Source organism: Salmo salar, chromosome ssa27 (genome assembly GCF_905237065.1).
Source record: "Salmo salar chromosome ssa27, Ssal_v3.1, whole genome shotgun sequence".
NCBI lineage: Eukaryota > Metazoa > Chordata > Actinopteri > Salmoniformes > Salmonidae > Salmo > Salmo salar.
Genome location: NC_059468.1, coordinates 2,050,818 through 2,070,977, shown reverse-complemented (window position 1 = coordinate 2,070,977; position 20,160 = coordinate 2,050,818). Strand labels below are relative to the sequence as shown.

General features: G+C 42.1%; 1 protein-coding gene across 2 annotated transcripts; it reads left to right on the top strand.

Moving 5' to 3' along the window:
- Positions 1–368: 368 nt before the first annotated feature.
- LOC106588192 (heterogeneous nuclear ribonucleoprotein R) lies at positions 369–19,012 on the top strand. Of its 2 annotated transcripts, none has more exons than XM_014176938.2 (11): positions 369–594; positions 1,326–1,518; positions 1,644–1,762; positions 1,919–2,026; positions 15,787–15,900; positions 16,124–16,300; positions 16,566–16,701; positions 16,812–17,017; positions 17,140–17,289; positions 17,385–17,506; positions 17,616–19,012. In XM_014176938.2, exons 2-11 carry the CDS (start codon positions 1,356–1,358, stop codon positions 18,214–18,216), a joined length of 1,896 nt encoding a protein of 631 aa, XP_014032413.1. In that variant the 5' UTR covers positions 369–594; positions 1,326–1,355; the 3' UTR covers positions 18,217–19,012. The 2 variants fall into 2 exon arrangements, with proteins under 2 accessions (XP_014032413.1, XP_014032412.1); XM_014176937.1 differs by having other exon boundaries at positions 425–594; positions 1,353–1,518.
- Positions 19,013–20,160: the final 1,148 nt, after the last annotated feature.

Genomic DNA, 20,160 nt, shown 5'->3' with positions numbered 1-20,160 from the left:
ACTTTCAATACCACTGTAGAATGTTTATCTTGAAATCAGGCACATTTATTGACAGTTGAGTATTTCATTTCAGGGGTGCCATATTTTTGAAAGTCTGAGTTTTGAACTGCACACATTCAGCTGTGACAGGCCGCCCAATCAAATCAAAACCAGTTCTAACACTGATTACAATAATCACATCTCTTCCTCATCCATTTCAAATAAATCTGATGTCCATCGCCAAGCTTTGGTAACTAAATCGGCACATAATTTGTTTTCACTCATTCCGTTCAGTACGTTTATGCTGTAGTTCAATCACATCGTGCAGGGTCGAAATCCGAATGTATTCTCATAAATTTGAATTTGGGACTTTTTATTGGTTGAAAGTCATGTCAATCCCTGACTAACCACTTCGATTGGTTACGATTGTAAGGGGCTATCGTTAGGTTGATGCGTACTTTTTCGTCGCAGAGTGGTGCTGGTGTTTTGCGAGCGACTGGACAGTCTAACTGTCTCGTGGGTAGACTCAACCATACTATTCATATTGGATAACTATTTTGGTTAATTGTTGCAAAATATATTTTTTCGATACTGTTATTTTCCTGGAGAAGATCGGTAAGCGTTTGCGAATTATTCGTGTTTCACCTCTTGGCGGGTGATTTGTTTGAATTCTGAAAGGTGTCCAGCAAGCTAACAAGGCCTTTAGCCAACCCTGCTAGCTAACGTTAGCTATTTGCTCGGCTAAGTTTATGAACTTTGATACAGGGTTTTATGTTTTTTTTATGTTGGTGTTTCTAAAGCCAAATGTTTGTTTTTGTGTTTGTAAATATTAACAAATGTGAATTCAGTCGCATTTGTCTAGCTATGTAGCTAATAACTAGCTAGCTATTGGAAGGGGGCGGGACGGCGCTAGACAAAAAACACACACCACCAGCCAAGCTAGCTTCAACAACAACAAAAAACTGCTTGTTAAACCAGCTAGCTAGTTTAATCACTGTTTGTTTTGTTTACTGGCTGTTGGCGTTCACTAGCTAGCTTGCCTGCGATATAAACGTATTGTTCACTTGTCCCCAGGTATTTGATCTTTCAGACCTCATGGTTGCCTGCATTAAAATGAATAGTTTTACTTTTCTAATGGATTTATAATATCTTTGCCAATGTGAGCTAGCTAGCTGAACTATTTAGAATAATAGAAGTTACTATTGCAGCAGGACCAAATGTAAGCCATGTTACATGTATGTTAGAAAAGTTCAAGTTTGTTCCATACAAGTTGCTAATGTCTTGATCTGTAAAGGCAGCTGAAACAAATCTATGTTCTAATGTGGAACATTCTAACTGAAATCCAGTTTTTGTATTGTCTATTTTCTCTCAAGAAAATGGCTGCAGCCGAGGTGAATGGTAGTTCTGCCCAGGTGAGGGAGGAAGAGGAGCCTATGGAAGTCACCGCCGAATGCGAGCACACAGAGAACTACCAGACACTAATCGATGCCGGACTGCCGCAGAAAGTGGCAGAGAGTCTCGACAACGTATTCTCAACCGGTGGGGAATCTGTCAGACAATAGCTGAGTCTAATCCATTTTCCAAAGAAGCGTGATGTTGCTCGAGGTTCCATGAAGTGAAGATAGGCCAGGTTGTAATGGTAGGAATCTGTCTTGTACCACCAGGGTTGGTGGCGTATGCTGACCTGGATGAGAGGGCCATCGATGCTCTGCGGGAGTTCAATGAAGAGGGAGCGCTGTCTGTACTGTTGCAGTTCAAAGAAAGTGACCTGTCCCATGTGCAGGTGAGTTACAGAGGAAGCAGATTGAAAGGGAATATATGCAAGTCAGTTTGGATGATGAATCATTAGTCTTAAGAAGTTGACATGGAGGGGTCTATACATTTTCCTCTGCTCATAACTCCAATACATGAATCAACTGTGCCGTGGTTTGCTTTCCAGAACAAAAGTGCTTTCCTTTGTGGAGTCATGAAGACTTACAGACAGAGGGAAAAGCAAGGAAATAAAGTACAAGAATCCACCAAGGGGCCTGATGAGTCCAAGATCAAGGTAAGATTAATATTTTTGAATGTTGATTCAGTTGCTTAGATATAACCTGTTCTGTGTGTGCAGGGGTTAAAGTTCTCTGTCACTGCGATGGATTTCCATCATATGGATTCTGGAGAGGTCATTTTTGAGATTGGTGTAGACCCACAATAAAAATCTCTAGGTGGGCTGGTTTGGCAATGACTTAGCCCAATAGGCCAACAGAAGCATGTCTGTTCTACAGACAGAGAAAAATCCAAAATGTATTTTCAAATATTTTATTTTCTCTGTTACTGTGTATTGAACTGACATGCATGATTGTTTGCTGATGTTCAAATAAAGGGAATGAAATAGTTTTATAATGCGCACCACCGTGGCGCTCAACTCAAACAGTGTTGTGTAGCCTACTGTAGCCCCGTAGTAGAATAGTTTACCTAGTCTGCTTGTTGTGTTCAATGCGGGATAAATATTTATCGTGAGGCCCACAGGGAGGGTTAAACATGTATTCCTACAAGCAGACCATGCACTTTTTTTTTTTTTTTTCGGCAATTGGGAGGGGGAGAGCACTTTTGAAAGCCACTTTAGCCTTTGTTAAGAAAGAGGGGATTCCAGGTTTCCATTGCTACCACGTTTATTTCTTTACTCGTACAATTGCGCGTGCCATCGTAAAGAAAAATGCAGTTACAACCGGAGTTTAAAGCATGGTTTAAGAGATCTGCTGCGCCTAAAGGGGTCAATGGTGTCTTAAAAGGGCAATGACATACTTTGTAATAGAAACCACAAAATATTTCTCTTTGTGAATAACAATTGTAAATAATTATCATTTGAGGCCCTCCTGTTGACTACAGTGATACAATTGAGCTGTTTTAGAGCTAATTTCTCACAATTTAACACATTTTGCTGCGAGGCTAAGTGAAAAAGTTGACATTTTAAAGCTAATTTCCTGCCATTCTACATATGGACACCGACGACGTTGATTAAGGCAGCCCCCATAATCTCTCTGGTTTAGAGGGGTTGGGGTAAAATGTGGAAGAAACATTTTTGGTTGAATGCATTCAGTTGTGGCACTGACTAGATATCCCCTGTCCCTATCTGAGTGACTCAAACATAACAAAATAAATGGGGGCCATGACAAATACTCCTGAATGCCATATTTTTTAAATCTTTGATTCTCCCTGACTATAGCTTTTATTTGGGTGATTTATTATTTCTCAAACATGATCTTAATACACAACATGACCAAAAGTATATGGACGCCTACTCGTCGAACGTCTTATTCCAAAATCATGGGCATTAATATGGAGTTGCTCCCCCCCCTTTGCTGCTATAACAGCCTCCACTCTTCTGGGAAGGCTTTCCACTATATGTTGTAACATTGCTGTGGGGACTTGCTTCCATTCAGCTACAAGCATTAGTGAGTTCGGGCACTGATGTTGGGCGATTAGGCCTGGCTCGCTGTCGGCGTTCCAACTGATCCAAAAGGTGTTTGATGGGGTTGAGGTCAGGGCTCTGCAGGCCAGGCAAGTTCTTCCACACTGATCTCAACAAACCATTTCTGTATGGACCTCACTTTGTGCATGGGGGCATTGTCATGCTGAAACAGGAAAGGGGCTGCCCCAAACTGTTACCACAAAGTTGGAAGCATAGAATCATCTAGAATGTCATTGTATGCTGTAGCCTTAAGATTTCCCTTCACTGAAACTAAGGGGCCTAGCCCGAACCATGAAAAACAGCCCCAGACCATTATTCCTCCTCCACCTAACTTTACAGTTGACACTATTTATTCGGGCAGGTAGGTTTCCTGGTTTTCGCCAAACCCCGATTCGTCCGTCAGATTGCTAGATGGTGAAGTGTGATTAATCACTCCAGAGAACGCATTTTCACTGCGCCAGTGGCGGCAAGCTTCACATCACTCCAGCCGACGCTTGGCATTGTGCATGGTGATCTTAGGCTTGTGTGCGTGCGGCTGCTCGGCCATGGAAACCCATTTCGTGAAGCTCCAGATGACCAGTTCTTGTGCCGATGTTGCTTCCAGAGTCAGTTTGGAACTCGGTAGTGAGTGTTGCAACTGAGGACAGACAATTTTTATGCGGCCTATAGAAAAGTTTGTGGTCATATGCACTTCCTTAAAAACATAGGTACTGGGCTAGTAAGGAACAGAAAGGTAGACACTCTTTAACCTGTTATGGCTAGGGGGCAGTATTTTCACGGCTGGATAAAAAACATACCCGATTTAATCTGGTTACCACTCCTACCCAGTAACTAGAATATGCATATACTTATTACATATGGATAGAAAACACTCCAAAGTTTCTAAAACTGTTTGAATGGTGTCTGTGAGTATAACAGAACTCATTTGGCAGGCAAAAACCTGACAAGGTTTCAGGCAGGAAGTGGCCTGTCTGACAAGGTGTCGTTCTTCTTGTCTCTGTTTATTGAAGAGTGAGGATCTTAGCTGTCCCGTGACACTTCCTACGGCTGCCATAGGGTCTCAGAAGGCGGTAAAAAGCTGAATCGTGGCTTTGCAGGCTCTGGCTGAAACAAAGTAGCGCGTTTGGGTAGTGGCTGGTTACAGTACTGTGAGACTCAGGCTCGTGCCCGCGTCGACCGAAAGCTTTGTTTACTTTCCTCAGTTTAGCTAAAAGGAGATTCCCGGTCGGAATATTATCGCTTTTTTACGAGAAAAATGGCATAAAAATGGATTTTAAACAGCGGTTGACATGCTTCGAAGTACGGTAATGGAATATTTATATTTTTTTTGTCACGAATTGCGCCATGCGCACGACCCTGATTTACCATTTCAGATAGTGTCTGGGACGCACGAACAAAACGCCGCTATTCGGATATAACGATGGATTATTTTGGACCAAACCAACATTTGTTATTGAAGTAGCAGTCCTGGGAGTGCATTCTGACGAAGACAAGAAAAAGTAATGAAACTTTTATAATAGTAAAGCTGATATTGGTGAGTGCTAAACTTGCCGGGTGTCTAAATAACTAGCCCGTGATGCCTGGGCTATGTACTTAGAATATTGCAAAATGTGCTTTCACCAAAAAGCTATTTTAAAATCGGACATATCGAGTGCATAGAGGAGGTCTGTATCTATAATTCTTAAAATAATTGTTATGCTTTTTGTGAACGTTTATCGTGAGTAATTTAGTAAAATGTTAGCGAATTCCCCGGAAGTTTGCGGGGGGTATGCTAGTTCTGAACGTCACATGCTAATGTAAAAAGCTGGTTTTTGATATAAATATGAACTTGATTGAACAAAACATGCATGTATTGTATAACATAATGTCCTAGGGTTGTCATCTGATGAAGATCATCAAAGGTTAGTGTTGCATTTAGCTGTCTTCTAGGTTTTTGTGACATTATATGCTAGCTTGAAAAATGGGTGTCTGATTATTTCTGGCTTGGTACTCTGCTGACATAATCTAATGTTTTGCTTTCGTTGTAAAGCCTTTTTGAAATCGGACAGTGTGGTTAGATAAAGGAGAGTCTTATCTTTAAAATGCTGTGAAATAGTCATATGTTTGAAAAATTGAAGTTTTTGTATTTTAGAGGAGTTTGTATTTCGCGCCACGCCCATCATTGGATAATGGAGCAGGTGTTCCGCTAGCGGAACGTCTAGATGTAAGAGGTTAAGCTCCCAATGCACCTCTTTGACTACGTTTCGATCTGAAACGGATCTTTGTCCGGTCAAAAAACCTAGTCAATGAAGCAGTGAATTGAGAGCTAGCTTGTGTGGCCAACCACTTCGCGGCTGAGTTGTTGTTGCTCCTATGTTTCCACTTCACAATAACGGCACTTAAAGTTGACCGTGGAAGCTCTAGCTGGGGAGAAATCTGACTAACTGACTTGTTGGAAAGGTGGCATGCTATGACTGTGCCACGTTGAAAGTCACTGAGCTCTTCAGTAAGGCTGTTCTACTGCCAAATAGTTTGTCGATGGAGATTGCATGGCTGTGTGCAAAATTTTTATACATCTGTCAGCAACAGGTGTGGCTTAAATAACCGAATCCACTCATTTGAAGGGGTGTCCACATAATTTATAAAAAAAAGTATGTGTATATAAGTCCTTCATATTTTCTACGTACTCTATCTGGTTTTAGTCGTTTAAGTTTACATTGAACGTTTTTCTATGCAGAAAAATCCCTGGGATGTGGTCCAATGGGATAAATGCAGATTGACAAACCCTGTCACGTTCTGACCAGTAAAGGGGTTATTTGTTATTGTTGTTTGGTCAGGGGGGTATTTGTTTTATGTGGTTCGGGGTGTGTTAGTATATGTGTTTATGTAGAGGGGTGTTTATGTAGAGGGGTCAGGGGGGGGGGGTACTACTGTCACGTTCTGACCAGTAAAGGGGTTATTTGTTATAGTAGTTTGGTCAGGATGTGGCAGGGGGGTATTTGTTTTATGTGGTTCAGGGTGTGTTAGTATATGTGTTTATGTAGAGGGGTGTTTGGTTAGAGTATTCTGGGGTTTTTGGGTTATGTTCTATATTTCGTATCTCTATGTTCTGTCTATGTTGTGTATTTCTTTGTTGGCCTGGTATGGCTCTCAATCAGGAACAGCTGTACATCGTTGTTACTGATTGAGAGTCATACTTAAGTAGCCCTGTTTTCACCTGTCCCTTTGTGGGAAGTTGTTGTTGCATAGCTGTGTGTTTAGCCTGCAATCCTGTTCGTTCGATCGTGTTCTTGTTTTGTTTGTTCAGTGTTAAATAAAGTCACTATGAGCACTCAACCCGCTGCGCCTTGGTCCACTACATACGACGACCGTTACAAACCCCATGCTTCAGCCTATGTATTTATAGCCACTATGCCGCTACAGTTGATCATGTTTATTGCTAATGGCACATCTGATAATATAAACTCAGCAAAAAAAGAAACGTTCCTTTTTCAGGACCCTAGTCGTTCAGATCATTTGTAAAAATCCAAATAACTTCACAGATCTTCATTGTAAAGGGTTTAAACACTGTTTCCCATGCTTGTTCAATGAACCATAAACAATTAATGAGCCTGTGGAACGGTCGATAAGACACTTACAGCTTACAGACGGTAGGCAATTAACCTCCCTGGGCCAGTCCCAGCCTAGTCAACCATGGAATTGCGTGGCGCGAAATACAAATACCTCAAAAATGCTATAACTTCAATTTCTCAAACATATGAATATTTGACACCATTTTAAAGACAAGACTCTCGTTAATCTAACCACATTGTCCGATTTCAAAAAGGCTTTACAGCGAAAGCAAAACATTTAGATTATGTCAGGAGAGTACCCTGCCAAAAATAATCACACAGCCATTTGCAAAGCAAGCATATATGTCACAAAAACCAAAACCACAGCTAAATGCAGCACTAACCTTTGATGATCTTCATCAGATGACACTCCTAGGACATTATCTTATACAATACATGCATGTTTTGTTCAATCAAGTTCATATTTATATCAAAAACCAGCTTTTTACATTAGCATGTGATGTTCAGAACTAGCATACACACCGCAAACTTCCGGTGAATTTACTTAATTACTCAGCATAAAACATTCACAAAATACATAACAATTATTTAAAGAATTATAGATACAGAACTCCTTTATGCAATCGCGGTGTCAGATTTTAAAATAGCTTTTCGGCGAAAGCACATTTTGCAATATTCTGAGTAGATATCACGGCTAGCTAATTTGACACCCACCAAGTTTGGCCCTCACCAAACTCAGATTTACTATAACAAAAATTTGATTACCTTTGCTGTTCTTCGTTAGAATGCACTCCCAGGACTTCTACTTCAACAACAAATGTTGTTTTGGTTCGAAATAATCCATAGTTATATTGAAATAGCGCCGTTTTGTTCGTGCGTTCAGGTCAGTATCCGAAGGGTGACCCAAAAAATTCCAAATATTCCATTACCGTACTTCGAAGCATGTCAAACGCTGTTTAAAATCAATTTTTATGCGATTTCTCGTAAAATAGCGATAATATTCCAACCGGGCGACGTTGTATTCATTCAAAGAGAGAAAGAAAAACATGGAGAATTCACATGAACACGCATCTCCCGTGTCAATGTTCTCAGCCTGACCACTCACAAAATCTCCTGCTGTTTTTCGCCCAGAGACTGGAGAGACGTCATTCCACTTTCTGGCGCCTTCTGAGAGCCAATGGAAGCCTTAGAAAATGTCATGTTACAGCAGAGATGCTGTATTTTTGATAGAGATGCCACAGAAGGAGAACAAATTGTCAGACGGGGCACTTCCTGTATGGAACCTTCTCAGGTTTTGGCCTGCCATATGAGTTCTGTTATACTCACAGACACCATTCAAACAGTTTTAGAAACTTTAGGGTGTTTTCTATCCAAATCAAACAATTATATGCATATTCTCGTTTCTGGGCAAGAGTAGTAACCAGTTTAAATGGGGTACGTTTTTTTTATCCGGCCGTGCAAATACTGCCCCCTAGCCCCAACAGGTTAAGGTCACAGTTATGAAAACTTAGGACACTAAAGAGGCCTTTAAACTGACTCGCCAAAGGTTCTACAGCTGCACCATCGAGAGCATCCTGACTGGTTCCATCACCGCCTGGTATGGCAACTGGTCGGCCTCATAGAGGGTAGTGCGTACGGCCCAGGATCACTGCCATCCAGGACCTCTATACCAGGCTGTGTCAGACTCCAGCCACCCTAGTCATAGGCTGTTCTCTCTGCTGCATAGGTTTGTACATTTTGGGAAATATTCAGAGGTGGAAACCTTCTGTGGGAATATATGGGAATTAACTGGAATATATATATGGGAATTAATTGGAGGTCGACCGATTATGATTTTTCAACGCCGATACCGATTATTGGAGGACCAAAAAAGGCCGATACCGATCAATCGGCAGATTCTTTATTTAAATTGTTGTTGTTTTTTATTATTTTTTGTAATAATGACAATTGCAACAATACTGAATGAACACTTATTTTAACTTAATATAATACATCAAAATATTGAGCCTCAAATAAATAATGAAACATGTTCAATTTGGTTTAAATAATGCAAGAACAAAGTGTTGGAGAAGAAAATAAAAGTGCAATATGTGCCATGTAAAAAAAGCTAACATTTAAGTTCCTTGCTCAGAACATGAGATCATATGAAAGCTGGTGGTTCCTTTTAACACGAGTCTTCAAAATTCCCAGGTAAGAAGTTTTAGGTTGTAGTTATTATAGGAATTATAGGACTATTTCTCTCTATACGATTTGTATTTCATATACCTTTGACTATTGGATGTTCTTATAGGCACTTTAGTATTGCCAGTGTAAATCAAATGTATTTATATAGCCCTTCTTACATCAGCTGATATCTCAAAGTGCTGTACAGAAACCCAGCCTATGAGGGGTGGCCAGTCCTCTTCTGGCTGTGCCGGGTGGAGATTATAACAGCACATGGCCAAGATGTTCAAATGTTCATAAATGACCAGCATGGTCAAATAATAATAATCATAGTAGTTGTCGAGGGTGCAACAAGTCAGTAACACAAGAGTAAGTGTCAGTTGGCTTTTTCATAGCCGATCTTTGAGAGTATCTCTACCGCTGCTGCTGTCTCTAGAGAGTTGAAAACAGCAGGTCTGGGACAGGTAGCACGTCCGGTGAACAGGTCAGTGTTCCAGCAGGTCTAGGACAGGTAGCACGTCCGGTGAATAGGTCAGGGTTCCATAGCCACAGGCAGAACAGATGGACCTGGAGCAGCAGCACGGCCAGGTGAACTGGGGATAGCAAGGAGTCATCAAGCCAGGTAGTCCTGAGGCATGGTCCTAGGGCTCAGGTCCTCCGAGAGAGAGAAAGAAAGAAAGAGAAAAAGGGAGAATTAGAGCATATTTAAATTCACACAGGACACCGGAAAAGGGAAAAGACAAGAGAAATACACCAGATGTGACAGACTGACCCTAGCCCCCCGACACATAAACTACTGCAACATAAATACTGGAGGCTGAGACAGGAGGGGTCAGGAGACACTGTGGCCCCATCCGATGAAACCCCCGGGCAGGGCCAAACGGGTAGGATATATATCCCGACCCACTTTGCCAAAGCACAGCCCCCACACCACTGGAGGGATATCTCCAACCACCAACATACCATCCCGAGACAAGGCCGAGTATAGCCCACAAAGATCTCCGCCACGGCACAACCCAAGGGGGGGCGCCAACCCAGACAGGAAGACCACGTCAGTGACTCAACCCACTCAAGTGACGCACCCCTCCCAGGGACGGCATGGAGAACACCACAAAGCCAGTGACTCAGCCCCTGTAATAGGGGTAGAGGCAGAGAATCCCAGTGGAAAGAGGGGAAACCGGCCAGGCAGAGACAGCAAGGGCGGTTCGTTGCTCCATCCTTTCCGTTCACCTTCACACCCCTGGGCCAGACTACACTCAATCATAGGACCTACTGAAGAGATGTCTTCAGTAAAGACTTAAAGGTTGAGACTGAGTCTGCGTCTCTCACATGGGTAGGCAGACTATTCCATAAAAATGGAGCTCTATAGGAGAAAGCCCTGCCTCCAGCTGTTTGCTTAGAAATTCTAGGAACAATTAGGAGGCCCGCGTCTTGTGACCGTAGCATACGTGTAGGTATGTACGGCAGGACCAAATCGGAAAGATAGGTAGGAGCAAGCCCATGTAATGCTTTGTAGGTTAGCAGTAAAACCTTGAAATCAGCCCTTGCCTTAACAGGAAGCCAGTGTAGGGAGGCTAGCACTGCAGTGATATGATCACATTTTTTGGGTTCAGTATAGCTTCCTTCCCTCTCCTCACTCCTACCTGGAATCGAACCAGGAACACATCGACAACAGCCACCCTCGAAGCTGCGTTACCCATGCAGAGCAAGGGGAACAACTACTCCAAGTCTCAGAGCAAGTGACATTTGAAACGCTATTAGCGTGCACCCCGCCAACTAGCTAGCCATTTCACATCGGTTACACCAGCCTAATCTCGGGAGTTGATAGGCTTGAAGTCATAAACAGCACAATGCTTGAAGTATTGCGAAGAGCTGCTGGCAAACACATGAAAGTGCTGTTTGAATGAATGCTAACGAGCCTGCTGGTGCCTACCATCGCTCAATCAGACTGCTCTATCAAATCATAGACTTAATTATAACATAATAACACACAAATACGAGCCTTTGGTCATTAAAATGGTCGAATCCGGAAACTATCATTTCGAAAACAAAACGTTTATTCTTTCAGTGAAATACGGAACCTTTCCGTATTTTATCTAACGGATGGCATCCCTAAGTCTAAATATTGCTGTTACATTGTACAACCTTCAATGTTATGTCATAATTAATTACGGCCTTTGTTAGGAATAAATGGACTTCACACAGTTTGCAATGAGCCAGGTGGCCCAAACTGCTGCATATACCCTGACTGCTTGCATGGAATGCAAGAGAAGTGACACAACTTCCCTAGTTATAAGAAATTCATGTTAGCAGGCAATATTAACTAAATATTCAGGTTTAAAAATATATACTTGTGTATTGATTTTAAAGAAAGGTATTGATGTTTATGGTTAGGTACATTGGTGCAACAACAGTGCTTTTTTTTCCGCAAATGCGCTAGTTTAAACCTCTTCGCTATAGGGGGCAGTATTTTCATGGCCGGATGAAAAACGTACCCAAATTAAACTGGTTACTACTCTGGCCCAGAAACTATAATATGCATATTATTAGTAGATTTGGATAGAAAACACTCTGAAGTTTCTAAAACTGTTTGAATGGTGTCTGTGAGTATAACAGATCTCATATGGCAGGCAAAAACCTGAGAAAAATTCAACCAGGAAGTGGGAGACCTGAGAATTGTAGTTCTTTCTAATCCCTATCGAAACTACAGTGTCTGTGGGGTCACGTTGCACTTCCTAAGGCTTCAATTGGCTGTCAAAAGCCTTCAGAAAGTTTTTTTCATCCATCTCCTGAAACTGGGCAGAGAAAAGGAGCTCAGTCAATGAGTGGACTGCCTGGGGACAAAGGGATTGGTAATGCGCGTTCCTGCGAGCGCGCCTTTCCTTTTTCTTCTTGAATGAATATGCTATTGTCCGGTTGGAATATTATCGCATTTTTACGTTAAAAATAGCATAAAGATTGATCGTAAACAACGTCTGACATGCTTCTAAGAACGGTAATGTAACATTTTGACTTTTTGTGTCTCGAATTGCGCTCGCGCGTTATGCCTTTGTATTGTGACCTGAACGCACTAACAAAATGGAGGTATTTGGACATAAATATGGATTATTTTGAACAAAAAACATTTATTGTGGAAGTAGCAGTCCTGGGAGTGCATTCTGATGATCAGCAAAGGTAAGAGAATATTTATAATACTAATTCTGAGTTTAGTTGACCCCAGAACTTGGCGGGTGTCTGTATAGCTTGCTTTGATGGCGAGCTATGTACTCAGAATATTGAAAAATGTGCTTTCCCCTGAAAAGCTATTTTAAAATCTGACACAGCGGTTGCATAAAGGAGTACTGTATCTATAATTCTTAAAATAATTTTTGTATTTTGTCAACATTTATGATGAGTATTTTTGTAAATTGTTGTGTACATTCACCGGAAGTTTTGTGGGAATAGATTTTCTGAACATCACGCGCCAATGTAAAATGCTGTTTTTGGATATAAATATGAACTTTATCGAACAAAACATACATGTATTGTGTAACATGATGTTCTAGGAGTGTCATCTGATGAAGATCGTCAAAAGTTAGTGCTTCATTTAGCTGTGTTTTGAGTTTTTGTGACGTGACATATCTCCTTGCTTGGAAAATGGCTGTGTGGTTATTTTTGTCTATGTTCTCTCCTAGCATAATCTAACGTTTTGCTTTCGCTGTAAAGCCTTTTTGAAATCGGACAATGTGGTTACATTAAGGAGAAGTTTATTTTTAAAATGGGGTGAAATAGTCGTATGTTTGAGAAATTGAAATTATTAGATTTTTGATGTTTTGTATTTCGCGCCCTGCTGTTCCATTGGATGTTGGTGTTCCGCTAGTGGAACGGCTATAGCCAACAGGTTAAATCATCACCCGTTTGTCGAAGTAGGCTGTGATTCAATGAGAAATTAACAGGCAACACATCGAGTATATGCAAACGCAGGACACGCTAGATTAACTTGTAATTTCATCAACCATGTGTAGTTAACTAGTGATTATGTTAAGATTGATTGATTGTTTTTATAAGATAAGTTTAATGCTACCTAGCAACTTTCCTTGGCTTATTGCTGCCCTCGCGTAACAGGTAGTCAGCCTGCCATGCAGGCTCCTCGTGGAGTGCAATGTAAGGCAGGTGGTTAGAGCGTTGGACTAGTAACCGGAAGGTTGCAAAAACGAATCCCCGAGCTGACAAGGTAAAAATCTGTCGTTCTGCCCCTGAACAAGGCAGTTAACCCACCGTTCCTAGGCCGTCATTGAAAATAAAAATGTGTTCTTAACTGACTTGCCTAGTTAAATAAAGGTGTATACATTTTATTTTTATACCATTTTTTTTTAAATCGGCAAATCGGTGTCCATAAATACTGATTACAGATTGTTATGAGAACTTGAAATCGGCCCTAATTAATCGGCCATTCCGATTTAATCGGTCGACCTCTAGAATTAATACCATATAAATGTAGATGGTTTTTTGCATTGGATATATTTACCGTATCATATGGAGACAGAAACATAAACCATAAACTTTAATTGAATGAATAGACTCTTCACATGGGATGATTTCACTGAACAACAAAAGGGAATATTAAATGATCCCCAATGATCCATCGCATCTCCCAAAAATGTAAAATGATAGTCTAGAAACTAAAGCTTTGGTTGCCTTCCTCTCAGGCTTCCATGTCTTCACCCTGGACGTCCTCAATGTCCACCTCTTGAACATCAGACTCTGAGGCCTCATCTTCACTGTCACTTTCCAACCTTGTTGAGGATGGCTTGTTGTCGGGCTTAAAAAGCCAAAAATTGCCCGGATAGCCACCATAGCACTCACCATAATCATATTTACTATTATAAAAGTTTGATTACCTTTTGTTGTCTTCGTCAGAATGCACACCCAGGACTGCTACTTCAATAACAAATGTTGGTTTGGTCCAAAATAATCCATTGTTATATCCGAATAGCGGCGTTTTGTTCGTGGGTTCCAGACACTATCCGAAATAGTAAAGAAGTGTCGCGCGCATGGCGCAATTCGTGACAATAAAATTCTAAATATTCCATTACCGTACTTCGAAGCATGTCAACCGCTGTTTAAAATCAATTTTTACGCCATTTTTCTCGTAGAAAAGCGATAATATTCCGACAGGGAATCTCCTTTTCGGCAAACAGAGGAAAAAAATCCCAAAGGCGGGGCGGTCGGGTCACGCGCATAAGCCCAGAGTCCCTTGATCGGCCACTTGAGAAAGGCGATAATGTGTTTCAGCCTGGGGCTGGAATGACGACATTCTGTTTTTTCCCGGGCTCTGAGCGCCTATGGACGACGTGGGAACTGTCACGTTAGAGCAGAGATCCTTAGTAAATGATAGAGATGGAAAAGAAGTTCAAGAAATGGTCAGACAGGCCACTTCCTGTAAAGGAATCTCTCAGGTTTTGACCTGCCATTTGAGTTCTGTTATACTCACAGACACCATTCAAACAGTTTTAGAAACTTTAGGGTGTTTTCTATCCATATGTAATAAGTATATGCATATTCTAGTTACTGGGTAGGAGTGGTAACCAGATTAAATCGGGTATGTTTTTTTTCCAGCCGTGTCAATACTGCGCCCTAGCCCTAACAGGCAAAATATCTAGCCCGTGATGCCTGGGCTATGTACTTAGAATATTGCAAAATGTGCTTTCACCAAAAAGCTATTTTAAAGTCGGACATATCGAGTGCATAGAGGAGTTCTGTATCTAGTATTCTAGTTCTGAACGTCACATGCTAATGTAAAAAGCTGGTTTTTGATATAAATATGAACTTGATTGAACAAAACATGCATGTATTGTATAACATAATGTCCTAGGGTTGTCATCTGATGAAGATCATCAAAGGTTAGTGCTGCATTTAGCTGTGGTTATGTTTTTTGTGACATTATATGCTAGCTTGAAAAATGGGTGTCTGATTATTTCTGGCTGGGTACTCTGCTGACATAATCTAATGTTTTGCTTTCGCTGTAAAGCCTTTTTGAAATCGGACAGTGTGGTTAGATAAAGGAGAGTCTTGTCTTTAAAATGGTGTAAAATAGTCATATGTTTGAACAATTGAAGTTTTCGGATTTTCGAGGAGTTTGTATTTCGCGCCACGCCTATCATTGGATATTGGAGCAGGTGTTCCGCTAGCGGAACGTCTAGATGTAAGATGTTAACACCCTTCATGGGAGACCCAATGGGATAGCTGTACATTTTACATTTTAGTCATTTAGCAGACGCTCTTATCCAGACGCTCTTATTTTTTTGTACTGTAGAGAGACCAACTTTCCCATATGAGGTGCTTCCCAGCATTTCGTTTTTTTCTTTCTTAAAGTGGATATAACGTTGAAGATCTGACATGTTTGAAAGATGCAGATTCAACACTTTTTATACATGTTGAAAATTTGTAACCATGGTGACAATCCTGTGGTTTTGAAATTTCGCCCTCAAACTTGTATTTTCCACGTCACTGTTGACAAATTACTTTGAAACAACGTTGCTTTAACCAGTTTGTGCCCAGTGGGAAGTTTCTGTCATGGGATTTTTGGGAGCTTTAGTGTGTGTGTGTGTTCTCGCTCATGTGATGTAGTGGTTATGCTGAAGTCTACGTGTTCCCCAGGCTCTGCTGGAGCGGACAGGATACACCCTGGACGTAACTACGGGACAGAGGAAATACGGCGGGCCTCCACCAGAGGAAGTGTTCCAAGGAGGACAGCCTGGGATTGGAACTGAGGTAAAGCTGCCGGAGATGTAACATTATTTGAAAGGGTCATCGTGGTAAAGCCTTTGACGGATGTAGAGAAGAGAGCGGCGTTTGAAAGACTGTGGCCCCAAGGATGTCACCAGAGAAATTTACAGCAACACTACAGCAGTCTTCCCCTGCTGAAGTATCAAAGGAGCTCATCCGATCACATTGTGGAACCCTCACTGATCTAGTCTCTGTTTTCTGAATTCAGGTGTTTGTGGGAAAGATCCCCAGAGATCTGTATGAAGACGAGCTGGTGCCACTGTTTGAAAAGGCGGGCCCTATCTGGGACCTGAGGCTAATGATGGACCCCCTGTCGGGTCAGAACCGGGGCTACGCCTTCATCACCTTCTGCGGCAAGGATGCAGCAGCTGAGGCTGTGAAACTTGTAAGTCCCTGCACTCAGTCAAGTCTTCATCTTCAGAGAACCAAGTGGCTGGTTTCCCGGACACAGATGAAGCCTAGACCTGGACTAAAAATCACTTTCAATAGAGAATCTCCATTGAATGTGTTTGGGTTTTTTTGTGGTCTAGGGCTAGGCTTAATCTGTGTCTGGGGAAACCAGCGCAACATTTCATTTTGGACCAATCATAGGACCTTCTCCAGCTTCCATATCAACCATGCAAAGCAATCTTTCCTCTTCTTGTTTTCAGTGTGATAACTATGAAATCCGGTCTGGGAAGTACCTTGGAGTGTGCATATCTGTAGCAAACAACCGCCTGTTTGTTGGATCAATCCCAAAGAACAAGACCAGAGAGAGCATATTGGAGGACTTCGGCAAAGTCACAGGTCAGTGAAATTGTAAACACCCCAATTTAGGTTTACGTTGTTTTATGTTCTGTGGTTTATCATTAGTCAGATATCAGTCATGTGACGCAGGTCTCTCGCTCTTCCTCCAGAGGGGCTTCAGGAAGTGATTCTCTACCACCAGCCTGACGACAAGAAGAAGAATCGTGGCTTCTGTTTCCTGGAGTACGAGGACCACAAGTCTGCAGCCCAGGCCCGCCGCCGCCTCATGAGTGGCAAGGTGAAGGTGTGGGGGAACCCGGTCACTGTTGAGTGGGCCGATCCGGTCGCTGAACCCGATCCGGATGTCATGGCTAAGGTGAGTCCTGGCTCGCTCTCTCACAATCACACTCACTTTCATTTTTCTTATCTTACAATAACCTCTTTCTGCATAAACTGAGATCAATATGGAGTTGAATTGTAATGTTTGCATGTCATCAGGTGAAAGTCCTGTTTGTCAGGAAGCTGGCCATCCCGGTCACAGAAGAGCTACTGGAGAAGACCTTCTCTGCGTTTGGAAAGTTGGAGCGGGTGAAGAAGCTCAAAGACTATGCCTTTGTCCACTTTGAGGACAGGGACGCAGCTGTGAAGGTGGGTTACTCTCAGTAAAAACATGCTCCTGTTTTTGTGTTTTTTTTTTTTTTACCTTGCTTCGTATGTGTTAACATTGTTGCTGCTTTTCTCAGGCAATGGCAGAAATGAATGGGAAGGAGCTTGGGGGAGAGGGGATTGAGATAGTCCTAGCCAAGCCCCCAGACAAGAAGAGGAAAGAGCGGCAGGCTCATCGCCAGACCACCAGAAACCCAGGGTGAGGCCACAGAGAGAGACTGTGCTTGACTAATTTCTATTATCTAATTGAGTAGATCTCCCATCATGGGATTACATTGAAGCTGATATGTTGTTCCTGTATTCTGCAGGTATGATGACTATTACTACTACCCACCGCCACGCATGCCTCCACCAGGTAGGGGCAGGGGCCGTGGTGGCCGCGGAGGCTATGCTGCCTACCCCCCAGACTACTACAGCTACGAGGACTACTACGATGACTACTATGACTATCACGACTACCGTGGGGGTTACGAGGACCCCTACTACGGTTACGACGACGTGTACAGCATGAGGGGCCGTGGCAGCCGGCCAAGCAGGGGAGGTCCGCCCCCACCCAGGGCCCGCGGAGCACCACTCACACGAAGCCGAGGGGGCTATGCCCAGAGGGGGCCACCAGTCGGAGGGCCCAGGGGTGGCAGAGGAGGCCGGGGTGGACCCTTCCAGCCACAGAGGGGCCGCGGTACCCGAGGAGCCAGGGGGAACCGCGGGGGCAATGTGGGAGGGAAGAGGAAGGCGGACGTCTTCAACCAGCCTGACTCCAAACGCCGGCAGACCAACCAGCAGAACTGGGGGTCTCAGCCCATCGCCCAGCAGCCCCTGCAGCAAGGGGCCGACTATTCCGGTAACTATGGTTACAGTAATGACACCCTGGAGTTTTCACAGGATTCTTATGGGCAGCAGTGGAAGTAGACGTGTCAAAATCATTATTTGGCAAAATAAAAAGACAGAAAAAAAACGTAAGGAGTTTGGCAACACTTTTTTTTCCCTTTTTTTTTCTCGTTCTTTTTTTTTTATCCCTTCATGGGGAAAAATATTTCACTGAGAGAGAAAAAATGGACACCCCCCCAGAATTGGCACAACATGATTGGCTGGAATAGCATTTTGGCCTGAAGATGTCAATGTAACCATTTTGCTGAATCATTTCTTACGGTTACATGGGACGTATGTCTTAAAACGCACATCACTTTTACCTTCCAACATTTTGTTTGTTTCTTTTAAAGCCAACAATGAGCATTTTAAATGTGGACATTTAATTTTCAAAGTCTGAGAGGCTGTTAAAATCATGATATTGCCTTGCAGGAAAGTTTGTGTCCAAGCCCCTCCCTCCCCTACCTGTGTTTCCCTTATTTCTGTTTTCTAACAGTAGCATAGGGACTTGCTTGTAAATAGTTGCTTATGGCTAGAGCTTCATATAAAACATTTTTGCCGTGATGGAGAAAATCCACAGGAAGGAGAGAATTTAAACGTTTTGTAACGTTGAAAGTGTATGTCTAGCATTTCTAGAGGTAGATCAATTGTGTTTTTTAAAACTGATATTATTATATAACTTCCTATGTTTTCTTTAAACTTGCCCTTTAGAATTTGGTTTGGCTTACCTTAAAAGCCATAGCAGTTTGTTCTCTGATGTTTGTATTTATAACTTTTACCTTTGTTCCATTTCAATAAAACTCAGTTGAGTATCATTCAATTGTCAGATAACTTCAAATTCAATGGTGTCATTCAGTATTTGAGTCTACTTCTAATCCTACCTCAAATTTCACAGTTGAAACAAGATTTTGTCTGCTTTTTGCTCCAAGAATAAATCAAGAGACAATGAAATTGTCATACCAAAAGAATGGATGACAGAGAGCACAAATAAAGATTAGCACTTTATTTTCCAGGATATCCCACCCTCTTATGATCTGATGAAAGTTAAAAGATATATAAAGGAAATTAACATAATAGTTGTACATTTGTATACTGATGCATTTGTTTTTTCTTTTTACCTCAATCTTTTACATTGGACTCAACATCAAGACCAGAACAGCTAATCATGTCAATGCATTCCCCTTCCCTGAAGGCATTGGATCAGTTGCAACTCACCTCTCAAACACCATGAGGCCCAATTACACAGTAAAAAAAAAAAGCAATATATCAGAAGTAATGTCTGTGCTGCTGCTGTAGCAATGACCCTTCAAGCCCTGCTGTCTTTCCATAGCAAAATGCTAATATCAAATGCCTTTGGTCCCATGATTATTATTATTTGTCTTTTGTTTTGTCCTTTTATTCCAACTTACCCAGGTGGTGAAGCGAGAGCTGCATCGCTTGAGTGAGGAAAGAACTCGCCCTGAACGGTGTTCCTTACAAAAGGCCCGGGTGAGCTAGTTTAGAGTACTGTCTCTCCTCACCTACAACAGCGGCTAAAGTCAAGCTAAAGTCATGCCACACTTGTTGTTATTGTTGCTAGTAATATACTACTGTGAATGATGTAGGTTATACATTTTAAATGGATTATTTTTGTGGGTCTCAATGACATCAACCCTTGCATCCTCAAACTAGGGCAATGAAGCTTCTATATAATTGCATTGTTATTGGAACTCTAGACAACTTCAAATCTGGAGAAAGTAATTCTCGTCCCCCTTACTTGGGAGTTAGCCTAGTCATCCTGATTGACCAAGGCGTGGTAGGTCACAGTAGTATTAAAGCCATTTGGCTACATTACTCTGAAGCAGATTAGACCTGTTAATTCATGGAATGAAATGGACAAAAGCAAACAGTCAGGTTCTAGGCTTTTTATAAAGGAGATGGGTCTAAACCTCCAAACCAAACGAACACCTGTCACTTAGGCTCCGTCTAAAATGGCACCCAATTCAA

What these genes read in the sequence shown, in the direction of transcription:
- LOC106588192 (XM_014176938.2), top strand. Translation starts at nt 1,356, where the DNA reads ATGGCTGCAGCCGAGGTGAATGGTAGTTCTGCCCAGGTGAGGGAGGAA. An exon ending in GGACTTCGGCAAAGTCACAG is followed by an intron (nt 16,702 to 16,811) that starts GTCAGTGAAATT and finishes CTCTTCCTCCAG; the next exon opens with AGGGGCTTCAGGAAGTGATT. An exon ending in CAGACCACCAGAAACCCAGG is followed by an intron (nt 17,507 to 17,615) that starts GTGAGGCCACAG and finishes TGTATTCTGCAG; the next exon opens with GTATGATGACTATTACTACT.